This window comes from Coregonus clupeaformis, unplaced genomic scaffold, assembly GCF_020615455.1.
Source record: "Coregonus clupeaformis isolate EN_2021a unplaced genomic scaffold, ASM2061545v1 scaf0128, whole genome shotgun sequence".
Classification (NCBI taxonomy): domain Eukaryota; kingdom Metazoa; phylum Chordata; class Actinopteri; order Salmoniformes; family Salmonidae; genus Coregonus; species Coregonus clupeaformis.
This window is the reverse complement of record NW_025533583.1, coordinates 147,242-170,461: the sequence shown is the minus strand read 5'-3', so window position 1 is coordinate 170,461 and position 23,220 is coordinate 147,242. Positions and strand designations below refer to the sequence as shown.

At 43.4% G+C, this 23,220-nt stretch overlaps 1 protein-coding gene across 11 annotated transcripts in view; it reads right to left on the bottom strand.

Moving 5' to 3' along the window:
* The window catches only part of LOC121576350 (C2 domain-containing protein 5-like), a 79,634-nt gene that overhangs the window by 10,170 nt on the left and 46,244 nt on the right, over window positions 1-23,220 (bottom strand). For 6 of the 11 annotated variants that reach the window (XM_045213606.1, XM_045213609.1, XM_045213610.1 and 3 more), the window contains exons 9-14: window positions 22,785-23,015; window positions 21,983-22,071; window positions 13,800-13,908; window positions 765-879; window positions 430-603; window positions 50-241 (exon numbers count right to left, since the gene is read on the bottom strand). In XM_045213606.1, the coding sequence (XP_045069541.1) occupies window positions 50-241; window positions 430-603; window positions 765-879; window positions 13,800-13,908; window positions 21,983-22,071; window positions 22,785-23,015 (910 nt within the window). The remainder of the gene's footprint in view (window positions 1-49; window positions 242-429; window positions 604-764; window positions 880-13,799; window positions 13,909-21,982; window positions 22,072-22,784; window positions 23,016-23,220) is intronic. The other 5 variants (XM_045213608.1, XM_045213607.1, XM_045213614.1 and 2 more) reach the window with 1 other exon arrangement.

Sequence of the window (23,220 nt, the reverse complement as noted above, 5' to 3'; positions counted from 1 at the left end):
AATATTACCCACACATAGACAGGATATATGGTGGTAGTGTGTGTGTTACCTGGCCTGTATGAGGCAGCCCTTTCCAGTAACAGCAGCCTCAGCAGGTAGGTCTATGGTAGTAAAGAGCACGTCAGGGACCTTCTGTCTCCTACAGTGGTAGCAGTATGTGAGCTGAGCTGGGAACGGCATGTTGAACTCATCATACGGGATGTGACAAAACCCGCAGCTAGGGGGCGACGCATCCTCAAACCTGGAATACACACACTGCTCAGAAAGACTGCTAAAACGCAATTTTTTAATTCAATTAATCCAATTCATTCATAACACCACTCTCCATTTAGAACCAATCAATGACTAGGTTAGTCCAAAACCTCCCGGCCACTCAAATCTTCTCATACCTACACTAACACCCATCCAGCATTGTGTGTGTGTTCCTACCCCAGCCAAGTTGAGCTAACTTCCCCATCGCCCCTCTCCGACCCCACCATGCTGGGGTGCGGTTGCCGTGACAACCTGTGGTCGCTGCCGCCAGTGTCCAGACAGCCCTCACGCATGAATCTGGGATTCAACATGGCTGCCGTGCCAGATGCAGACAGGATACACACCTCCTCACTGTGGGAAGAGGAGTGAGGGGAGAAGGAGGAGAAGAGAGGGTGGAGATGGTGGATAACTTTAGATACATTTCTTTGCCTATAATACACTAACAAACTTTGAAATAGCGCTTCAGTCTATGTATTGTGTGAGTATGAGTATGGTGTGTGTGTGTAGTGTACCAGATGCTGGTGCTCTCGCTGTATCCCACAACAGCGTGGCAACCCAGGGCTTTGGCATGAGACTTGATCTCCTGACGAATCTCCTCCCACCACGCGTCCCTCGTCTCCGGCTCGTCTGCAACACAAACACACATAACATAATACACAGACATGCATAGCGACACACACACACACTGGCTGGCTACCTAACTGACTGACTGTCTACCAGAAACTAGCAACAGTCAGAAATTAGCTGACTATCATACACTAGCACCTATTAGAAACTAGCAGACTATCATACACTAGCACCTATTAGAAACTAGCAGACTATCATACACTAGCACCTATTAGAAACTAGCAGACTATCATACACTAGCACCTATTAGAAACTAGCAGACTATCATACACTAGCACCTATTAGAAACTAGCAGACTATCATACACTAGCACCTATTAGAAACTAGCAGACTATCATACACTAGCACCTATTAGAAACTAGCAGACTATCATACACTAGCACCTATTAGAAACTAGCAGACTATCATACACTAGCACCTATTAGAAACTAGCAGACTATCATACACTAGCACCTATTAGAAACTAGCAGACTATCATACACTAGCACCTATTAGAAACTAGCAGACTATCATACACTAGCACCTATTAGAAACTAGCAGACTATCATACACTAGCACCTATTAGAAACTAGCAGACTATCATACACTAGCACCTATTAGAAACTAGAAACTTTTAGAAACTTACTGACCATCGGAGTGGCGACTATTAAAAACTAGCTACTATCGGAAAATAGCAACTATCGCAAATTAGTGACTTTTTGCAAATAGCGACTATTAGAAACTAGAACTATCGAAACTAGCGATTATCAGAACATAAGATGCAACTGACATTTTTTTTTGCTGATTGTGTTAAAATGGTGCATCATAGCAAGCAGATAACGCTTAACCAACTGTCAGTTCGTAACACAGTGAACATGTTGATGACGATGATGAACATAATGAAGGTGTTTAGCTAGTGTCTGGGCTGTTCTCATCTCATAGCATCATCTCCAGGCCAGCCAATCACAGGAAGACAGGAATGTAGGGTGGCGTCCAAACCCCCTACATCTCCTTTACTTCATTCCCATAATGTGTTGTGTTCAGTAGGCCACACCAAAGCTATAAATATGGAAACAAATAGGAGTATTCTTATTGGACAAGTTCAGGAAGTGCTTTCCTGTTTCAAAACATTATCTACAGTTTTCGAGGCTCCTGAACAAGGCCCTGGCCTCACATAAGGCCAGGAGAGGAGGAGAAGAGGCCCTCTCAGAGCCTTCATCATACTCAAATGAGGGACACCTGGTGGAGGCTGAACCATGGTCCTTAATAATAACCATGGGTCCACTCTGTACCTCCTGGGACAGGCCACATGCTCACAGAGAGATAGAGAGATGAGAGAGAGGGAAGAAGGGAGAGAAAAAGAGGAAAACAGAGAGAGGAAGGAAGGAAGGAATGGATAAATGAATCAGGCATAACAGACCCAGAGCAGGGTCCTCTCAAAAAAAAGCAGCATGTCTCACACGTATGCTTGTGTCCACACGCATGGGTGAGCTCATAAACACGTGCACGCGCATGGGCAGAGGGCCATATTCATTCATCACAGAGCTTGAACCAACACAGCCCTTTCTCAATCGAACTACACTACCCTCTGTCTCGCACTCCCTCCATTCCTGTACCCCCCTCCATCCTCTTGTCTCTTCCCCCCCTCCCAGCATGAATACGGCCCAGTGGATCCAGGGATGATGCACATGCCCAGTCTGTCTCAGTTTGAACCTGGACAGGTTTGATAGAGGAGCATTACTGAAGTGCAGGGAGAATGTTAGGGATGCAATGTGTCACACACTGCCGTAGCAGCTTGGGAAGGTGGGCTAGCCAGGGGGGAAGGTAGGGGGGGCTTAGCACATGCTCAGCACACACACATACACAGACTAGAGAGAGGAGGATGGCAGCTCAGTGAAAGAAACAGAGCTTTAGTTTAGAGGTTTAACTAGATGCTTGCAGACACCCATATTTGTGTGGCTGGGTGTTTCAGTGAGCTACCATGTCTCCAGTGTGTGAGACCAGTAGGAGGAGGGAGGTACCTGCAGCGACACTATTCCAGTCTAGCAGTTTGTAAGAGCGTGTGTTACCCAACACTGGGCCAGAACAACACACACCATTAGTACAGAAAGAGAGAGGAAAAAGAGAAGACAAACTACAACACAACAGCACCACAGTCATTGCAAAGACACAGACCACTGAGTCAATACCAGAGTCTAACAGAGAGAGAGAGAGCGGACAAGTAGAGAGAAAAGCAGATAGGGTGAGAAGACTGATCAGAGAGATGATGTGGAATTAGACAAGCAGGGAGAGAGAGGTATAGGCTATTAGAGAAAGAGAAGAGGCATTCACTAGCAGATGTCTAAGACAAGGGTGTCAATCTGGCCCACCGGTAGTTTGAGTAATAAAAAATTAATATATACACACACTGAGTATACAAAACATTAAGAACACCTGCTCTTTCCATGAAATAGACTGACCAGGTGAATCCAGGTGAAGGCTATGATCCCTTATTGATGTCCCTTAATCATGCTCCCTTCAAAAAATGAAGGGTTAAAGGTAGATTGAATGCCTGGTACACTCCAGAATTATCAGAAGTCATTCATAAAAGAGATCACGCTTGGGCCAAGGCCTGGAACATAGGCATAGGGCCGGACTGGCAAGCTTTTACAGTTTTTCTCAGTCGCTTTGGTGCATTTCTTAGATCAAAAGTGCAATTCTTGATACTACTTGTACAAATTCCAAATCATCTAGTAACTTGTGCACATCATTAAAGCAATTTCTTATTCCTTTGAACAAATTGCAATTGCTTTTGTACATATTGCAATTGATAATGTACAAGTGTCAGCTTTTTTCCACATTTTCAATTGCTCATGTCATGTTGATCAAAATATAGTAGATGGTTCTCTGTTGAATAGTCTTACCCCTCAAAACATCTAGGCATTAGTTCCTTGCATAAGCCATTACATGCAAAATTGTTGAACTATTTGTCATAAACTGTCAAGCATAGTTTTACACATTTCTATTAGACCTTTTGTACAAAAACGTAAATTGCTGAATCGTGCAGGTGAAATTAACCCTCACTCATGAAGGAATGTAAAGTGTTAGTTCAACCAACAATCAACCAGTTGTCTAAATTGCTCAAAGGTGCATCTCATGAAGAATCAATTGGCAAGCATATATAGACAGACCACAACACAGAGTTGCAATTTTCCAATAATGGATGGACCAGGAAACCGAACAGGGTCAACAGCCAAGAGGAGGAAGAAGAGGAGCAAGGATGCGTGGTGGAAGGCAAAACAGAGGAAGAGGCAGAAGAGGACATAGGCGCATATCTGATGACATAAGGGCCACTATTGTAGACCATGTTGTCAATCATGGCCTTACAATGGCTGAGGCGGGTCGAAGGGTGCAGCCGAATATTGGGAGATCAACCGTGTCCTCAATAGTACAAACGTTTCGAAGAGAGAACAGGTATGTCCACCAATGTACAGTGCACTGTTACTGTATATAAGCAGTATACTGTATACTTCCTACAATGCTTCATATTACAGTAGTCCACTTGTATTTCACAGCATACAGAAATACACTCTATACAGATACATACTGCACCTTACATGCACCCACCTGTATGTTTTACAGTAAAATGTGTGTTCGCATAGTTTTTGTCTATGTGAAAGTGTGCGATGCATCACTGCATTTTTCCACACATAGGACTGCAAGATTACCTCAAACCGGTGGCAGAGGACGCCTTTTCACACCTCAACAGGAGGAGGCTATTTGCACCATGGTCCGAGCAAACAATGCCATGAGACTCAGGGAAATACAAAGGACCATTATAGAAGACAACGATGTCTTTGAAAACATCCATACGGTTAGCATCTCAACCATCGACAGGGTGCTGCATAGAAACCAGATGAGTATGAAACAGCTGTACCGTGTACCATTCCAAAGGAATGAGGACAGAGTTAAGGAGCTACGGTACCAGTATGTACAGGTAAAACATATATCTATGTAACTACTTTACAGCAACATTTTATAGTGTTACATAGTACAGTAAGCATAAACTGCACACATTTCCATTGCTGTGGAAGGAACATGCAATATGTACATTTTATGTCACTCTTCCTTACCAAAACAAATTCAACTGTGTGTTCTGGGATATAGCGTATAATGGAGTTGGAATCAAGTGAACCCTCTCACAACTTTGTATACGTGGATGAGGCTGGCTTCAACCTGACCAAATGCAGAAGGCGGGGTCGGAATATCATCGGTCACAGAGCTACTGTGGATTTGCCAGGCCAACGGGGAGGAAATATCACCATGTGTGCTGCTATTTCGGAGCATGGTGTCCTAACCCATATCCCCCCTTTTAGGGCCATACAACACCCAGCATCTACTCAACTTTTTAGAGACTCTCTACAGGGCTCTCATCCCTGATGATGAGAGGGTCTGTTTAGAGAGGATTTGCCAAAGTATGTGGTCATGTGTGATAATGTGAGTTTCCATCGATCAAACATCATAAGGCAATGGTTTGTGACCCACCCGAGGATGCTCATAGAATTCCTCCCACCTTATTCACCATTCCTTAACCCAATTGAGGAGTTCTTTTCAGCATGGAGGTGGAAGGTGTACGATCGTCAGCCACACACACAGATGACCCTGCTGGCTGCAATGGATGCAGCATGTGAGGACACCACAGTAGACGCCTGCAGAGGATGGATAAGGCATTCCAAAAGATTCTTTCCACGTTGCATTGGAAGGGAAAATATCCGGTGTGATGTGGATGAGAATATGTGGGCTGACAGACAGGAACGTCTGGATGTGTAGAGACAGCACTAGAACAGTGCTGTGGGCAAGAGTTGTGCCTTAGGGGTGGTTTCCTGTGTTTCTTTCTAATTTAGTTTTTTTCCTTTGTGCCCCTTGGGTTGTCCAGTCTCTTTCAATCAATAACCCACATACAGTAATATGTAAATAGTACTGTTGAAATTGATATATGCCATAGAAGTGCAGCCTTGTGCATTTTCAATACAGTAACTGTCATCCAAACTGTAGCCTAAGTTTACATCAGGTAATACTGTCAAAGTACACAGTTCCATTGACAACATGCCTAAACATTTTGACAACCTTGTTCGTGAACAATGACTCAATGACTTATCATTCTGATGACACTGACATGATCATTGGCATGAATATTTACTTTTGAGAGATGTACTAAGGATTTTTAGTGACTGACTAGCTTTAGAAACATATCTATTGTATATTGCAGTTTGTACAAATTGTTCTGAGAAATGCACTTATTATTTTGCACATGTTAGGGATGATGTGAAAAATGCACCAAAGCGACTGAGAAAAACTGTAAACAACTGAGGAATCTTTGTTTAAGACAAATCAGAAAGGCTAAATCTGATTGTAATGGGAACCCAGCTAAATTGTGGAAAACTCTCAGATCCCTGAAGGGTTCTACTTCCTCCTCTCTGCCACAACAAATTAATTTACTGAAAAAAATGCCATCATTGATGCATTTAATCACCATTTTATTTCAGCGGGCTCTCTTTTAGAAATAACTTCTAAGCCTATTGATAATGATATTGGATTGGATGCTGATAGGGGAAACTTGCTGTATGATCAGAGAAATGATAGTCAAAGCTCTTCTTTTAGGCTATTTACAGAAGAAATCCACAGGGCCTGACTAACCGGATCCCGGTCTGCTTAAGTGTGCAGCACCCATCATTGTTGGCTTAAATGAACCACATTTTTTATTTAACACTGTATAGTGTTAATAACATATTCAAAAAGTATAGAAATCAGCTCGTGCTGCCACTCCATAAGGGCGGGGATAGTAGTGATTTTAATAATTATCGCCCCATTTCAAAGCTTCCTTGTCTAGCTAAGATTCTTAAATCCTTGGTAAATGTACAAGTTAGCTCTTTTTTATCTGAGAAATATATTTTGAATGTAAACCAATCAGGATTTAGGCCTGGGCATAGCACTATTTCAGCAAAAACTTTAGTTGTTAAGGTTGGACAAAGTTGAATTACTGTTTAACGGTTGCCACGCCTTACTTTTCTCCACACCACGCAAAAAAATAAACTAGGCGTATGTCGCGGGTCACTACTTCACAGGAGAGCCATTTGAACGTAAACTTTTTTTATTTTATGAAAATGCGTTATTGGGGCAGAAATGCCTTCTGGAACATGTGAACTTTCATGTGCCTTAATAACAAACTTGTATGCCATTCGTAAATACAAATAAAATCGTTAAATTGCGAGCCTAGTTGGTTTAGCCACAGAAAAAGACAAGAACCTTCCCGCTAGCCATGATTGGCTGAGATAATTGTGGTCCTCTGTAGCTCAATTGGTAGAGCATGGCGCTTGTAACGCCAGGGTAGTGGGTTCGATCCCCGGGACCACCCATACGTAAAAATGTATGCGCACATGACTGTAAGTCGCTTTGGATAAAAGCGTCTGCTAAATGGCATATTATTATAATTGATGGGCTGGACATGCAGGTAGATGAGTTTGGATTGGTCTGCCATGTAGCATGCTTCTGTTTATAATGTGAGCTGCTCAGTATGTGTTGATAGTCCTTTCTACTGCTCCGTTTTTTAAATGTATAACGTTAGCCATCGAGAACTACAGAAGTTTTGCTACTTTTCTTAACAACATTGATGCCCTGAATTTAGCAGGCGCTATCGACAGATCAGATGGAAAAAGTGATTTGCTACTTTCTGCACACGCCACAGTCAGTGTGAACCGGAGTAACTTGACACAATGCTGCCCAAACAAGATGTAGCTACAAACAAAACTGAGTTAAATGGTTCCAGTCTGCCGTGAAGCTTTCATCCATGTATACGGGTAAGAGTCTAGAAACAATTTCAGATGTTATAAATTTCAAATTTTGTCAGAAAGTCATTTTCATTGCAAGTTAAAGCGTACTGTTAGCTAGCTAGTGAACGTTAGCTTGCTGGCTCGCTATTTGCATTCTTAGTTACAGCCTAATGTAAGCTAGCTAACATTGAACCTGGTTGGTTAGCTTTAGCTACATGCAGATTCATACTCCAGCTATGACAATGTTTCTATTGGTTGATAGTAGTACGAGTTTGGATTATGCCAGTTCATTGTTTAGCTAGCTAGCTACATGTCTAAACAAAACACTTCGCCAGATGATTACATGACCCATCAAGTTAGCCAGGTGTGTCTGGGGGTGATTACGGCCATCTATTGTATTTCATGAACATTTGTATATGTCTAGACAATAGTGACCCATCCACTTAGCTTGATAGCATTCTAGCATTTCCTTCACATGACCCATCAATTTAGACAAGTGTGTCAGGTAAGCGTCATGTAATAATTATAAAATATTTTTATCTGGACACTTTGTTTTTGATATTGCTACTATGCACGTATCCATTACACTATCCTGTTTACACCGTCTGTATCCTGTGCATGTGACAAATCAACTTTTTATTTTATTTGACATAGTGTGTTTACCAGAGACTGTAATGTGAAGAACAACATGACCTGCACCAAAGTCTGATTAGGAAATAGGCCAAGGACTAGATAAAGTGTATTTTTACCTGGAGTTTTTCCTTATTGTAGGCTACTACTTTAACCACTTTTAGTCTTGAAATCTTTGGTTGTTTACTAAACTAATCGCTCTGTTTAGCAAATGGCCTCATGTGAATGCTTAAAGACATGGGTGTGAACGATGCTGAATGGGCATAGACAAAGAGCAGCTCTCCAGTAGGTGTACCAAAACATTCAAGGGCCATTTTCTCGAAAGTGGAGTTACAAGTTTATGAACTTTCAAAGCAGAATTACTTTCCCATTGTTCTTCAACTGCAATGTATGATATACCATTTTCTAGCTCTGAGTCGCTACTTTTATCCAACGTAAAAAACACAATTTCAAATGTTGCTATATAAGACCGAATCGAGGCAGTCGGTCACATATGCAGATGATACTATTATGTATGCCCAAACTGTTGCCACAAAGTTGGAAACACAGAATCCTCTATATTGTTATTGTATGCTGTAGTGTTAAGATTTCCCTTCACTGGAACTAAGGGGCCTAGCACAAACCACAAAAAACAGCCCCAGACCATTATTCCTCCTCCACCAAACTTTACAGTTGGCACTATGCATTGGTGCAGGAAGCGTTCTCCTGGCATCCGCTAAACCCAGATTTGTCCGTCGGACTGCCTGATGGTGAAGCGTGATTAATCACTCCAGAGAACGCGTTTCCACTGCTCCAGAGTCCAATAGCGGCGAGCTTTACACCACTCCAGCTGATGCTTGACATTGCGCATGGTGATCTTAGGCTTGTGTGCGGCCATGGAAACCCATTTCATGAAGCTCCCGACAAAACAGTTCTTGTGCTGACGTTGCTTCCAAAGGCAGTTTGGAACTTGCTAATGAGTGTTACAACAGAGGACAGATTATCTTTACACGCTAAGCGCTTCAGCGGACCTGTTCTGTGAGCTTGTGTGGCCTACCACTTCGCGGCTGAGCCGTTGTTGCTCCTAGACGTTACCACTTCACCATAACAGCACTTACAGGGCAGAAATTTGACGAACTGACTTGTTGGAAAGGTGGCATCCTATGACGGTGTCACATTGAAAGTCACTGAGCTCTTCAGTAAGGCCATTCTACTGCCAATTTTTGTCTATGGAGATTGCATGGCTGTGTGCTCGATTTTATACACCTGTCAGCTCTACATCCCAGGAGAGTGGGAGGTTTAGGCCAAAACACCAACATACGACACAGCCAAGCCACAGCCATGCACTACCAAACCTCAACACCAGGGGCAGCAAACAACACACACAGCACAGCGTAAGCTACTACACAGCTACCACACACACACACACACAACTACCACACATGCACAACTAGCAGCTCCCGGTTGAAGTCCACCCTAACCACAGATCTAGCAGTGTTTCCCCTATATTAATTTAGCCGAGACACATCCTTAAAGGGATAGTGTGAGATTTTGGCAATTAAAGGCAGTGTAGCACCTATTTCTCAATGTCAGAAATGCATATAATAGTAACTTAGAGCACCCCAAGAAAACATTTCCAAATTACAAACTCCTAAATCAATTGTTATAATATTGTAATGTTATTCTAAAAGTTGGGTTTGAGGTTTTCTCCAAATCAGCTCTAACTTCGGAAACAATCCCAAAATGCCCTGCGGTCAGCGTCACACGGTGAATGAAAAACTTCTAAAAAGTGGTGAAAATGAGGTGGGCGCATTTGGAGTCTACTCGTCAATCCGCCGGGCACGTCTTCCCTGATAACTTCCATGGCTATCAACAATGGAAAGAGGACTTCAGCAAGAAGTTGCTTCTCAAAGTGGATGCTGACCCTTCCATTAACATGGCTTCTAAAGCATCTCAAACAGCCAGCAGCACCAGCAGAAACCACAAGCATTATCACTGGCATGCTAGTGAACCGGGTAAGTGAAAGCGCTAGCTAGCTTGCTATGCTATGCTAACATTAGCTAGCTATAGAGCTACCGCATTTAGCTAATGTCTTCCATCTAAATAACACTGATACAACTAACCAAATGTAAACATGTCTGCCAGCTGTTGGTAGCCAACTGCTGATGCTGTCATAGATGGTACAAGCCCATGGGAAAGAGTAGTTTTCAAGGTGTTTTTTCGGGCTGCATGATGTGGTAATTCGGTCGTTCTGCAGTTTTCTATATAGCCTGCCGAGTGTGGGCTAAACTGAAATATGACGCGTCGGCCATGGATCCGATTGTGGATCAGGTGGCATTTCGGAGAAGCCCCGGAGCCATGCTTTCTTTGGAGGGGTAAATTGTGGATTCTGGTCCGTGGAAAAGTGTATTTTTTAACCTTATGATCAATGTGGTCACCAGTTGCTTCTTGTTGAAGAGGCAGCAGATAACATTAGCTTCCTATAGCTAGCTATCCTCTTCTTCCATTTCTGAATACATTTGTGGCAATTTCTTTCTAGCTGGCTAAATAAGTGAGCTAGATTTTGTTTGTGTACTGCCATTTGTTCATAACATTGCTAAGTTTGTCACTGGTATGGACTAGTAAATATACTAAATCTCGCTAGTTAGACAATGATAGCCGCAAGCTAAAACTGGGGAGAGAGAGAGGTGAGAATTCACTTTGTTACTTTCAGGGGTGTGAATACTTACAGTACCAGTCAGAAGTTAAAGAGTTTTTCTTTATTTTTTACTATTTTCTACATTTTAGAATAATAGTGAAGACATCAAAACTATGAAATAACACATATGGAATCATGCCGTAACCAAAAAAGTGTTTTATATTTGAGATTCTTCAAAGTAGCCACCCTTTGCCGTGATGACAGCTTTGCACACTCTTGGCATTCTCTCAACCAGCTTCATGAGGAATGTTTTTCCAACAGTCTTGAAGGAGATCCCACATATGCTGAGCACTTGTTGGCTGCTTTTTCTTCACTCTGCGGTTCAACTCATCCCAAACCATCTCAATTGGGTTGAGGTTGGGTGATTGTGGATGCCAGGTCATCTGATGCAGCACTTCATCACTCTCCTAGGTCAAATAGCCCTTACACAGCCTGGAGGTGTGTTTTGGGTCATTGTCCTGTTGAAAAACAAATGATAGTCTCACTAAGCGCAAACCAGATGGGATGGCGTATCGCTGCAGAATGCTGTGGTAGCCATGCTGGTTAAGTGTGCCTTGAATTCTAAATAAATCACTGACAGTGTCACCAGCAAAGCACCCCCACACCATCTCCTCCTTGTTTCACGGTGGAAACCACACATGCAGAGATCATCCGTTCACCTACTCTGCTCGCGTTTCTTGGCCCAAGAAAGTCTCTTCTTATTATTGGTATCCTTTAGTAGTGGTTTCTTTGCAGCAATTCGATCATGAAGGCCTGATCCCCGCAGTCTCCTCTGAACAGTTGATGTTGATATGTGTCTGTTACTTGAACTCTGTGAAGCATTTACTTGGGCTGCAATTTCTGAGGCTGGTAACTCTAATGAACTTATCCTCTGCAGCAGAGGTAACTCTGGGTCTTCCTTTCCTGTGGCGGTCCTCATGAGAGCCAGTTTCATCATAGCGCTTGATGGTTTTTGCGACTGCACACTTGAAGAAACTTTCAAAGTTGTTGAAATTTTCCGTATTGACTGACCTTCATGTCTTAAAGTAATGATGGACTGTCGTTTCTCTTTGCTTATTTGAGCTGTTCTTGCCATAATATGGACTTGGTATTTTTTCAAATAGGGCTATCTTCTGTACCACCCCTACCTTGTCACAACACAACTGACTCTGCACCGGTACCCCACTGTATATAGCCTCCCTACTGTTACTTTATTTAACTTCTGCTCTTTTTTTCCTCAACACTTTTTTGTTGTTGTTGTTTTATTTTACTTTTTTATAAAAATTAAAAATACATTGTTGGTTAAGGGCTGTAAGTAAGCATTTCACGGTAATGTCTACACCTGTTGTATTCGGCGCATGTGGCAAATAAAATTTGATTTGATTTGATTGGCTCAAACGCATTAAGAAGGAACGAAATTCCACAAATTAACTTTTAACAAGGCACACCTGTTAATTGAAATGTATTCAAGGTGACTACCTCATGAAGCTGGTTGAGAGAATTCCAAGAGTGTGCAAAGCAGTCATCAAGGCAAAGGGTGGCTACTTTGAAGAATCTCAAAATATATTTGTTTAACACTTTTTTGGTTACTACATGATTCCATATGTGTTATTTCATAGTTTTGATGTCTTCACTATTATTCTCCAATGTAGAAAATAGTAAAAAATAAAATAACTGGAATGAGTAGGTGTGTGCAAACTTTTGACTGGTACTGTATGTAAATGAGATATTTCTGTATTTCATTTTCAATAAATGTATTAACATTTCTTAAAACATGTTTTCACTTTGTCATTATGGGTTATTGTGTGTGGGTGAGAAAAAACATGTTTAATCAATTTTAAATTCAGGTTGTAACACAACAAAATGTGGAAAAGTCAAGGGGTATGAATACTTTCTGAAGACACTAAATATCAGATAAAGGTCCATTATTTGCTACCTGGAATGTAAACCCTTTTTCTACTTACGCAGAGTCATGCCCCCGAAACCCCACCAGTGAGGATACCTGAAATGGCGCTTTCCTGACGTGACGATCCACTGTTGTGCAGCGCAAGAGATATGATTAAGTTACACTTGAAATTCACTACTAATGTTTGCCATCTAAATATCTTATAACTTTAACTATAAGTCTAATTATCTAAGATGTGCCAAAAAAAATCCTCTCCAGCTCAGGGCTCCAGCTATGCATTTGGTTTGCTCACTTGCTAGCTAGTGGCTAGCTTGCAAGATCATGCTTCTTGTAATTTTGCCCAGAATTTCAAGTGTAACTTGATCACCTGTTGGTAACAGTAAAGACAATCAATCCCCTCCTGGTTTAAGATCCCTGCTGTCTAATATTTGTTTTGTGCGTGCAGCAAACCTTTTGAGATAGTTGTACAACTTTATGAGCTGGGGTGTCTGTCCTTGCATTAGTTTATATTCGCTTGCACTAGTTAGCATTTAGCTAGCGTCCGCTACGGGAATTCGCTAGTACTTTGTTAGCAAATATATATATATATTTTTTACACTTTGACATAAATAGCGCCCCCTTGTGTGGACTGCCAGTAATACCGTAAACCCAGGTATGGTACAGGAAGAGTATGAAGGTATGAAAATCTGGATACCGCCCATCCCTAATAAACTCTAGCTGACTAACACACTGATCCCACTATGTGACACACCCCTCTAGCCATTTGTTGATCCTTAATACAGATGATCCCATTGATTATCCTATTGGGTGGGTGGGTCATGTCATAAACATGATCTAACTAGCCTGGAAACACAAGCTACAGTGCAAAATGGAATACAACCTGTAACACACGTTGCAGTGTTTTCCTATAGCTGGGACCGTGCGGTCGTGTGGAACTCACCGGGGTTGTGTATGCGGTCAAGCAGCTTGACCGAGCGGGTGCTGACCACTCCCCCGACGTGAACCAAGAAGCCAGGGGGGAAACAGGTCAACGTGAAGAAGGGGAACTCCTGAAAAGATACAGGGTCACAAATAGGGTCAGTTACAGTAAAAGTCAGGTTAGGAATCAGTGATCAAACCTGTCTCCACGACCTCTCCTTACAGTGGAAACAGTAGAATAAAGGATTGGCGTGCTCAACCCTATCTTCTTCACACAATAAGGTGCAGGGTTGTAAGGGCATGAGAAAAACCTACACTGACTTAAAGTAGTCTCTGCCCACACAGATATATGTAATCTGCTAAATGAATGAGTGTTGGTTCTTCTCTTCTACTTCTGAAACACAACCAGACATAGGACAGGCAGGCAGAGAGTATACAACAGGGCTCAAGTCCAGGCCTGGAGGTCTGAAGTACTACTGGTAGGCTTTTCTCCCTGCTAGTTAATTCAGTTGATTGATTATCACCAATGTCTAAATCATGTCCCTGATTAGCAAGGGAAAGATAACAACCAACAGGAGTACTGACCTAGAGGTCTGGATTTAAATATCCCCAATATACAGTTTATACTACAACAGCATACCTGTAATACAATACTGAGTCCAGTGAAAATCTAATTGTGTATCAGAGTAAATACACAGGGTCATACTGCAGCCTCCTGCTCTAATGGTCTGTAGTTAACCCAAGTGTGATCCAGGTGTGATCCAGGTGAGGGGTAGTGAGTAGAGGTCTTCACGGGTCCAATAAGTTGGACCTATTCCAAAATGGACCTGGGGCTTTCCCACCCGGACCTGATATTCATATTGTTTTTGTTATAGAGACTCGTTCCGAACAGAGGACAACTAGATCTGGTTCTTATTCGCTGTGTGTGCCACTCTCTGCAGCTTGCTGTAAGTCATGCTTCCAATGACACCATCCCCCGTAGTGTGGAGTACTTGGTACGAGAGACTTATAACTGGTTTTCAGTGTCTCCAAAAAATAATAATAAGTAACTCCGCCAGAATGTCTCTTTTGGGTAACTTTTGCCGGTCCCAAGCCCGGATAAAGGAGGAGGGTTGGAATTGTGACATAAAAAAAAACAAGAAGAATCGACAGAAGAAAGTTCATTTGTAGTTCTAAACATATTTAGGGTGTTTTTCACTCACTTTTTGTCTCACCCACAAAGTTATTCCTCTCTCCTACAGAGTCCATCACAATGACATGCACATGGTAAATTATGCAAATTAGGTGATGACGTCATGTAGCGACTTCTAGCAACTTTTAGGACAGCCAATAGCTACTTTCCTTACTGAGGAGTTGGCAACACTGAAGCAGCATAAATAATAGAATTGAGCTCTCTCTCTACTGCAACAGTCCGTTTGGATCTGTACGGGCCATTCAGGACAAGTCAGTTAAAATTACACATACCCGAGACCCATGACAATCATAACAGAGCGGACCCAGACCTGTACCAATATTTAGAATTCGAATGCTCGGGTCCCGGATCGGTTGCAGGAGAATGGCGCCGGAGGAGACGGCTGCAGTTTTACGGCCCTCTAACCAATTGTGCCATTATGTGTGTTTTGTCGCGTGATTTGTAATTTATTCTGTACATAATGTTTCTGCCACCGTCCTTTGACCAAAAAGAGCTTCTGAATATCAGGACAGCGATTACTCACCTCGTATTGGACAATTATTTTTTCTTCAACGAGTTGGATGAGAAGGATATTCTACAGGGTCCCTGTAGCTCAGTTGGTAGAGCATGGCGCTTGCAACGCCAGGGTTGTGGGTTCGTTACCCACGGGGGGCCAGTATGAAAATGTATGCACTCACTAACTGTAAGTCGCTCTGGATAAGAGCGTCTGCTAAATGACTAAAATGTAAATGTACAGACACCCGACAATGCCCAAATCCCCGTCATTCGCATGAGAAAGAGACTGAGATATCGTGGACGTACACTACTGTTCAAAAGTTTGGGGTCACTTAGAAATGTCCTTGTTTTCCATGAAAACATACATTAAATGAGTTTGAATAGGAAATATAGCAAAATGCATAGGAAATATAGTCATTGACAAAGTTAGAAATAATGATTTTTAATTATAATAATAATTGTGTCCTTCACACTTTGCTTTCGTCAAAGAATCCTCCATTTGCAGCAATTACAGCCTTGCAGACCTTTGGCATTCTAGTTGTCAATTTGTTGAGGTAATCTGAAGAGATTTCACCCCATGCTTCCTGAAGCACCTCCCACAAGTTGGATTGGCTTGATGGGCACTTCTTATGTACCATACGGTCAAGATGTTCCCACAACAGCTCAATAGGGTTGAGATCCGGTGACTGTGCTGGCCACTCCATTATAGACAGAATACCAGCTGACTGCTTCTTCCCTAAATAGTTCTCGCATACTTTGGAGCTGTGCTTTGGGTCATTGTCCTGTTGTAGGAGGAAATTGGCTCCAATCAAGCGCCGTCCACAGGGTATGGCATGGCATTGCAAAATGGAGTGATAGCCTTCCTTCTTCAAGATCCCTTTTACTCTGTACAAATCTCCCACTTTACCACCACCAAAGCACCCCCAGACCATCACATTGCCTCCAACATGCTTGACAGATGGCATCAAGCACTCCTGCAGCATCTTTTCATTTGGTCTGCGTCTCACAAATGTTCTTCTTTGTGATCCATAACACTTTTTTCCAATCTTCCTCTGTCCAGTGTCTGTGTTCTTTTGCCCATCTTAATCTTTTATTTTTATTGGCCAGTCTGAGATATGGCTTTTTCTTTGCAACTCTGCCTAGAAGGTCAGCATCCCGGAGTCGCCTCTTCACTGTTGACGTTGAGACTGGTGTTTTGCGGGTACTATTTAATGAAGCTGCCAGTTGAGGACCTGTGAGGCGTCTGTTTCTCAAACTAGACACTAATGCATTTGTCCTCTTGCTCAGTTGTGCACCGGGGCCTCCCACTTTCTATTCTGGTTAGAGCTAGTTTGCGCTGTTCTGTGAAGGGAGTAGTACACAGCGTTGTACGAGATCTTCAGTTTCTTGGCAATTTCTCGCATGGAATAGCCTTCATTTCTCAGAACAAAAATTGACTGACGAGTTTCAGAAGAAAGTTCTTTGTTTCTGGACATTTTGAGCCTGTAATCGAACCCACAATTGCTGATGCTCCAGATCCTCAGCTAGTCTCAAGAAGGCCAGTTTTATTGCTTCTTTAAATCAGCACAATAGTTTTCAACTGTGCTAACATAATTACAAAAGTGTTTTGTAATGATCAATTAGCCTTTTAAAATGATAAACTTGGATTAGCAAACACAACGTGCCATTGCAACACATGACTGACGGTTGCTGATAATGGGCCTCTGTATGCCTATGTTGATATTCCATAAAAAAAATCAGCCGTTAATAGCTACAATAGCCATTTACAACATTAACAATGCCTACACTGTATTTCTGATCAATTTTATGTTATTTAAATGGACAACAAAAAATGCTTTTCTAAGTGACCTCAAACTTTTGAACGGTAGTGTAGGTCGGGGTGCCTTGTAAGAATCCGACGGCGAGCAAGTAATCTGCCTCTTCCTTCAATCCTATTAGCCAACGTACAATCATTGGAAAACAAAATGGACGACCTAAGATCAAGAATATCCTACCAACGGGACATTAAAAACGGTACTATTTTATGTTTCACCGAGTTGTGGCTGAACGACGACATGGATAACATACAGCAGGAGGGATATACACTACATCAGCAGGATAGAATGGCTGACTCCGGTAAGACAAGGGGTGGTGGTCTGTGTATATTTGTAAACAACAACTGGTGCACGAAATGTAATACTAAGGAAGTCTCGAAAGTTTTGCTCGCCTGAGGTAGAGTATCTAATGATAAGCTGTAGATCACACTATTTACCAAAAGAGTTTTCTATATTTTTCGTAGCTGTCTATTTACCACCACAAACCGATGCTGGCACTTAGATTGCTTATGGCCTTATACAGCTCATTGAGTGCAAACAGGAAAACACTCATCCAGAGGCAGCGCTCCTAGTGGCCAGGGACATTAATGCAGGGAAACTTAAATCCGTTCACCTCATTTCTACCAGCATGTTAAATGTGCAACGAGAGGAAAAAAAACTCTAGACCACCTTTACTCCACACACAGAGACGCGTACAATGCTCTCCCTCGCCCTCCATTTTGCAAATCTGACCATAATTCTATCCTCCTGATTCCTGCTTATGAGCAAAAACTAAAGCAGGAAGTACCAGTGACTCGGTTAATAAGGAAGTGGTCAGATGACGCAGATGCAAAGCTAAAGGACTATTTTGCTACCACAGACTGGAATATGTTCCGGGATTCTTCCGATGGCATTGAGGAGTACACCACATCAGTCACTGGCTTCATCAATAAGTGCATCGATGACGTCGTCCCAACAGCGACCATACGTACATACCCCAACCAGAAGCCAGGGATTACAGGCAACATCCGCACTGAGCTAAAGGGTAGAGCTGCCGCTTTCAAGGAGCGGGACTCTAACCCGGACTCTTATAAGAAATCCCGCTATGCCCTCCGAAGAACCATCAACAGGCAAAGAGTCAATACAGGACTAAGATCGAATCGTACTACACCAGCTTTGACGCTCGTCGGATGTGGCAGGGTTTGCAAACTATTACAGACTACAAAGGGAAGCACAGCAGCGACCTGCCCCTTGATACAAGCCTACCAGACAAGCTAAATCACTTCTATGCTCGCTTCGAGGCAGGCAACACTGAAGCATGCATGAGCATCAACTGTTCCGGATGACTATGTGATCACGCGCTCCGTAGCCGATGTGAGTAAGACTTTTAAGCAGGTCAACATTCACAAGGTCGCAGGGCCAGACAGATAACCAGGACGTGTACTCCGAGCATGCGCTGACCAACTGGCAAGTGTCTTCACTGACATTTTCAACATGTCCCTGACTGAGTCTGTAATACTAACATGTTTCAAGCAGACCACCATAGTCCCTGTTTCCAAGAACACTAAGGTAACCTGCCTAAATGACTACCGACCTGTAGCACTCACGTCTGTAGCCATGAAGTACTTTGAAAGGCTGGTCATGGCTCACATCAACACCATTATCCCAGAAACCCTAGACCCACTCAATTTGCATACCGCCCCAACAGATCCAGAGATGATGCAATCTCTATTGCACTCCAAACTGTCCTTTCCCACCTGGACAAGAGGAACACCTACGTGAAAATGCTATTCATTGACTACAGCTCAGCGTTCAACACCATAGTGCCCTCAAAGCTCATCACAAATTAAGGACCCTGGGACTAAACACCTCCCTCTGCAACTGGATCCTGGACTTCCTGACGGGCCACCCCCACGTGATAAGGGTAGGTAACAACACATCTGCCACACTAATCCTCAACACAAGGGCCCCTCAGTGGTGCGTGCTCTGTCCCCTCCTGTACTCCCTGTTCACCCATGACTGCATGGCCAGGCACGACTCCAACACCATCATTAAGTTTTCCGACGACACAAGTGGTAGGCCTGATCACCGACAACGATGAGACAGCCTATAGGGAGGAGGTCAGAGACCTGGCCGTGTGGTGCCAGGATAACGACCTCTCCCTCAACATGATCACATTAGAGGCTGCTGCTGCCTATTGAAATCACTGGCCACTTTAAGAAATGGAACATTAGTCACTTTTATAATGTGTACATATTTGCACTACTCATCTCATATGTAAATACTGTATTCTATTCTATAATATTCTACTGCATCATAGTCCAAGCCGCTGTCATTGCTTGTCCATATACAGTGGGGAGAACAAGTATTTGATACACTGCCGATTTTGCAGGTTTTCCTACTTACAAAGCATGTATAGGTCTGTCATTTTTATCATATGTACACTTCAACTGTGAGAGACGGAATCTAAAACAAAAATCCAGAAAATACCATTGTATGATTTTTAAGTAATTAATTTGCATTTTATTGCATGACATAAGTATTTGATCACCTACCAACCAGTAAGAATTCCGTCTCTCACAGACCTGTTAGTTTTTCTTTAAGAAGCCCTCCTGTTCTCCACTCATTACCTGTATTAACTGCACCTGTTTGAACTCGTTACCTGTATAAAAGACACCTGTCCACACACTCAATCAAACAGACTCCAACCTCTCCACAATGGCCAAGACCAGAGAGCTGTGTAAGGACATCAGGGATAAAATTGTAGACCTGCACAAGGCTGGGATGGGCTACAGGACAATAGGCAAGCAGCTTGGTGAGAAGGCAACAACTGTTGGTGCAATTATTAGAAAATGGAAGAAGTTCAAGATAACGGTCAATCATCCTCGGTCTGGGGCTCCATGCAAGATCTCACCTCGTGGGGCATCAATGATCATGAGGAAGGTGAGGGATCAGCCCAGAACTACACGGCAGGACCTGGTCAATGACCTGAAGAGAGCTGGGACCACAGTCTCAAAGAAAACCATTAGTTACACACTACGCCGTCATGGATTAAAATCCTGCAGCGCACGCAAGGTCCCCCTGCTCAAGCCAGCGCATGTCCAGGCCCGTCTGAAGTTTGCCAATGACCATCTGGATGATCCAGAGGAGGAATGGGAGAAGGTCATGTAGTCTGATGAGACAAAAATATAGCTTTTTGGTCTAAACTCCACTCGCCATGAGGTCGAAGGAATTATCCGTAGAGATCTGAGACAGGATTGTGTCGAGGCACAGATCTGGGGAAGGGTACCAAAAAATCCCTGCAGCATTGAAGGTCCCCAAGAACACAGTGGCCTCCATCACTCTTAAATGGAAGAGGTTTGGAACCACCAAGACTCGTCCTAGAGCTGGCCGCCTGGCCAAACTGAGCAATCGGGGGAGAAGGGTCTTGGTCAGGAAGGTGACCAAGAACCCGATGGTTAATGACAGAGCTCCAGAGTTCCTCTGTGGAGATGGGAGAACCTTCCAGAAGGACAACCATCTATGCAGCACTCCACCAATCATGCCTTTATGGTAGAGTGGCCAGACGGAAGCCACTCCTCAGTAAAAGGCACATGACAGCCCACTTGGGGTTTGCCACAATGCACCTAAAGGACTCTCAGACCATGAGAAACAAGATTCTCTGGTCTGATGAAACCAAGATTGAACTCTTTGGCCTGAATGCCAAAGGTCACGTCTGGAGGAAACCTGGCACCATCCCTACGGTGAAGCATGGTGCTGGCAGCATCATGCTGTGGGGATGTTTTTCAGCGGCAGGGACTGGGAGACTAGTCAGAATCGAGGGAAAGACGAACGGAGCAGAGTACAGAGAGCGCACAGGATGTCAGACTGGGGCAAAAGTTCACCTTCCAACAGGACAGCGACCCTAGGCACACAGCCAAGACGACGCAGGAGTGGCTTCAGGACAAGTCTCTGAATGTCCTTGAGTGGCCCAGCCAGAGCCCGGACTTCAACCCGATAGAACATCTCTGGAGAGACCTGAAAATAGCTGTGCAGCGACGCTCCCCATCCAACCTGACACAGCTTGAGAGGTTCTGCAGAGAAGAATGGGAGAACCTCCCCAAATACAGGTGTGCCAAGCTTGTAGCGTCATACCCAAGAAGACTTGAGGCTGTAATCGCTGCCAAAGGTGCTTCAACAAAGTACTGAGTAAAGGGTATGAATACTTATGTAAATGTGATATTTCCGTATTTTCATTTTTATAAATTTGCAAAGAAATCTAAAAACCTGTTTTCGCTTTGCCATTATGGGGTATTGTGTGTAGATTGATGATAAAAACACAATTTAATCCATTTCAGAATAAGGCTGTTACGTAACAAAATGTGGAAAAAGTCAAGGGGTCTGAATAATTTGCGAATGCACCGTAAGGAGAGGAAAAAAACTAAACTGTTGAGAAGCAGCCCAACTCAAGAATAAAACCCCTGAGCAGAACCCAGGCAGAAAAGAGAGGTTTGATAGAAGCATCCAGAACAAACACTGTGTGTGTGTGTGTGTGTGTGTCATACCCTGGTGTTTACAAATATACCAGAGGATGAGGCTCCCTGAGAGGAAGGAGTGGTCAAGAGGATGGAGAGAGGGAACATTATTCACTATTACATAATCATACTTCCCCCTAATAAACTTTTCACAATTCATCCTTTCACACAGCTAAATGCGGTGCGGTGTGTGTCCGGTGTGTGTGCGTACCCTCTGCACCAGAGCTGATTGGGTATGCTGTCTGAGGAGGGTCTTCAGAGGCCCCACCTCTTTTCCAACGCTGCCCACACTCCCCGTCCCTGATAGGACGAGAGAACAACACTTCACCAATCACGTCGCTTCATCACAGAAAGCTGGCATTCGTCGACAACCATAAGTATGTAAGTAGCCTTGCATGAGCCTTAGCTTGTGTGAGCTGGAACACCTTGAAAAGCATGCATATCCCATATTAATAGTGTCCCTTAGACTCCTATGCTAATATCTACATAGTATTTATCATACATCTTTGTTAATGACAACATTCCCATTCCCTTAAATCTACCTGTGAGGATAGAGATACTTCAGATAGCTGCTTTATTATCCCCTCTGTACACTACTCTACCTGCCACTGGCCATGGAGGCTACATACTACGCCACCATAGAGAATCATAAATAGGGGTGGATGTGGGGGGGCTGGACATGCCTTAACCACACATTGGGGTGGAGAAACATGGGTAGGGGGGAGGGGGTCACTCCAGGGCAGTCAGTATCAGGGCCAGAGACCAGCAGGGCTGGACAGTTCACCCAAGGTTAAGTGGGGTAAAGTCAAGTGGGGTAAAGTTTGAGAGGAGCACATTTATGGCTGTTATAGAGGTTTCTAAGGAGTAGTTATAGATGCAGTTTGTAAAAGGTGTTTTAGAGCTTCATGACTTCTGAACTCTGTACCCTACCAGAGACTATAATAAAGGATATTTAATTATTTAAGTGTAACAGGTGTTATAAGGACTGCTATAGACCTTCATGACTGTCCTACCGGAGGACGCCAGCATCAGCTCTTCACTGAATGATACACTCTTTCTCAACACGGACCCCTCTGATTGGAGAGAGGGGAGAGGGGGTGGGGTGTAGGTTATGAGGGCAGACCCAATGCTGCACAGGATTAGCCCAGAGGGAGGAAAGGACGGGGAATCGGAGGAGAGGGCTGGGGAACTGGGACAGAGGAAGATCCCAGGACGAGACACAAATCTCTCTGGGGAGGAGGTCACTGTTGGGCAGAGAAAGAGGTAAAGAAAGAGAGGGGAGGAGAGGAGGGGAGAGAGAAAGAGAGAGAGAGGCAGGAGGTGGGGAGAGGAGAGAGGAGAGAAAAAACAAGGAGAAAACAAGAAGAAAAGACAGCAACAAAAGAAGAAAGAGACAATGGAGGAGAGTCACGTGATCTTAAATCTGACAGGAAAACAAAAGGAAGGGAC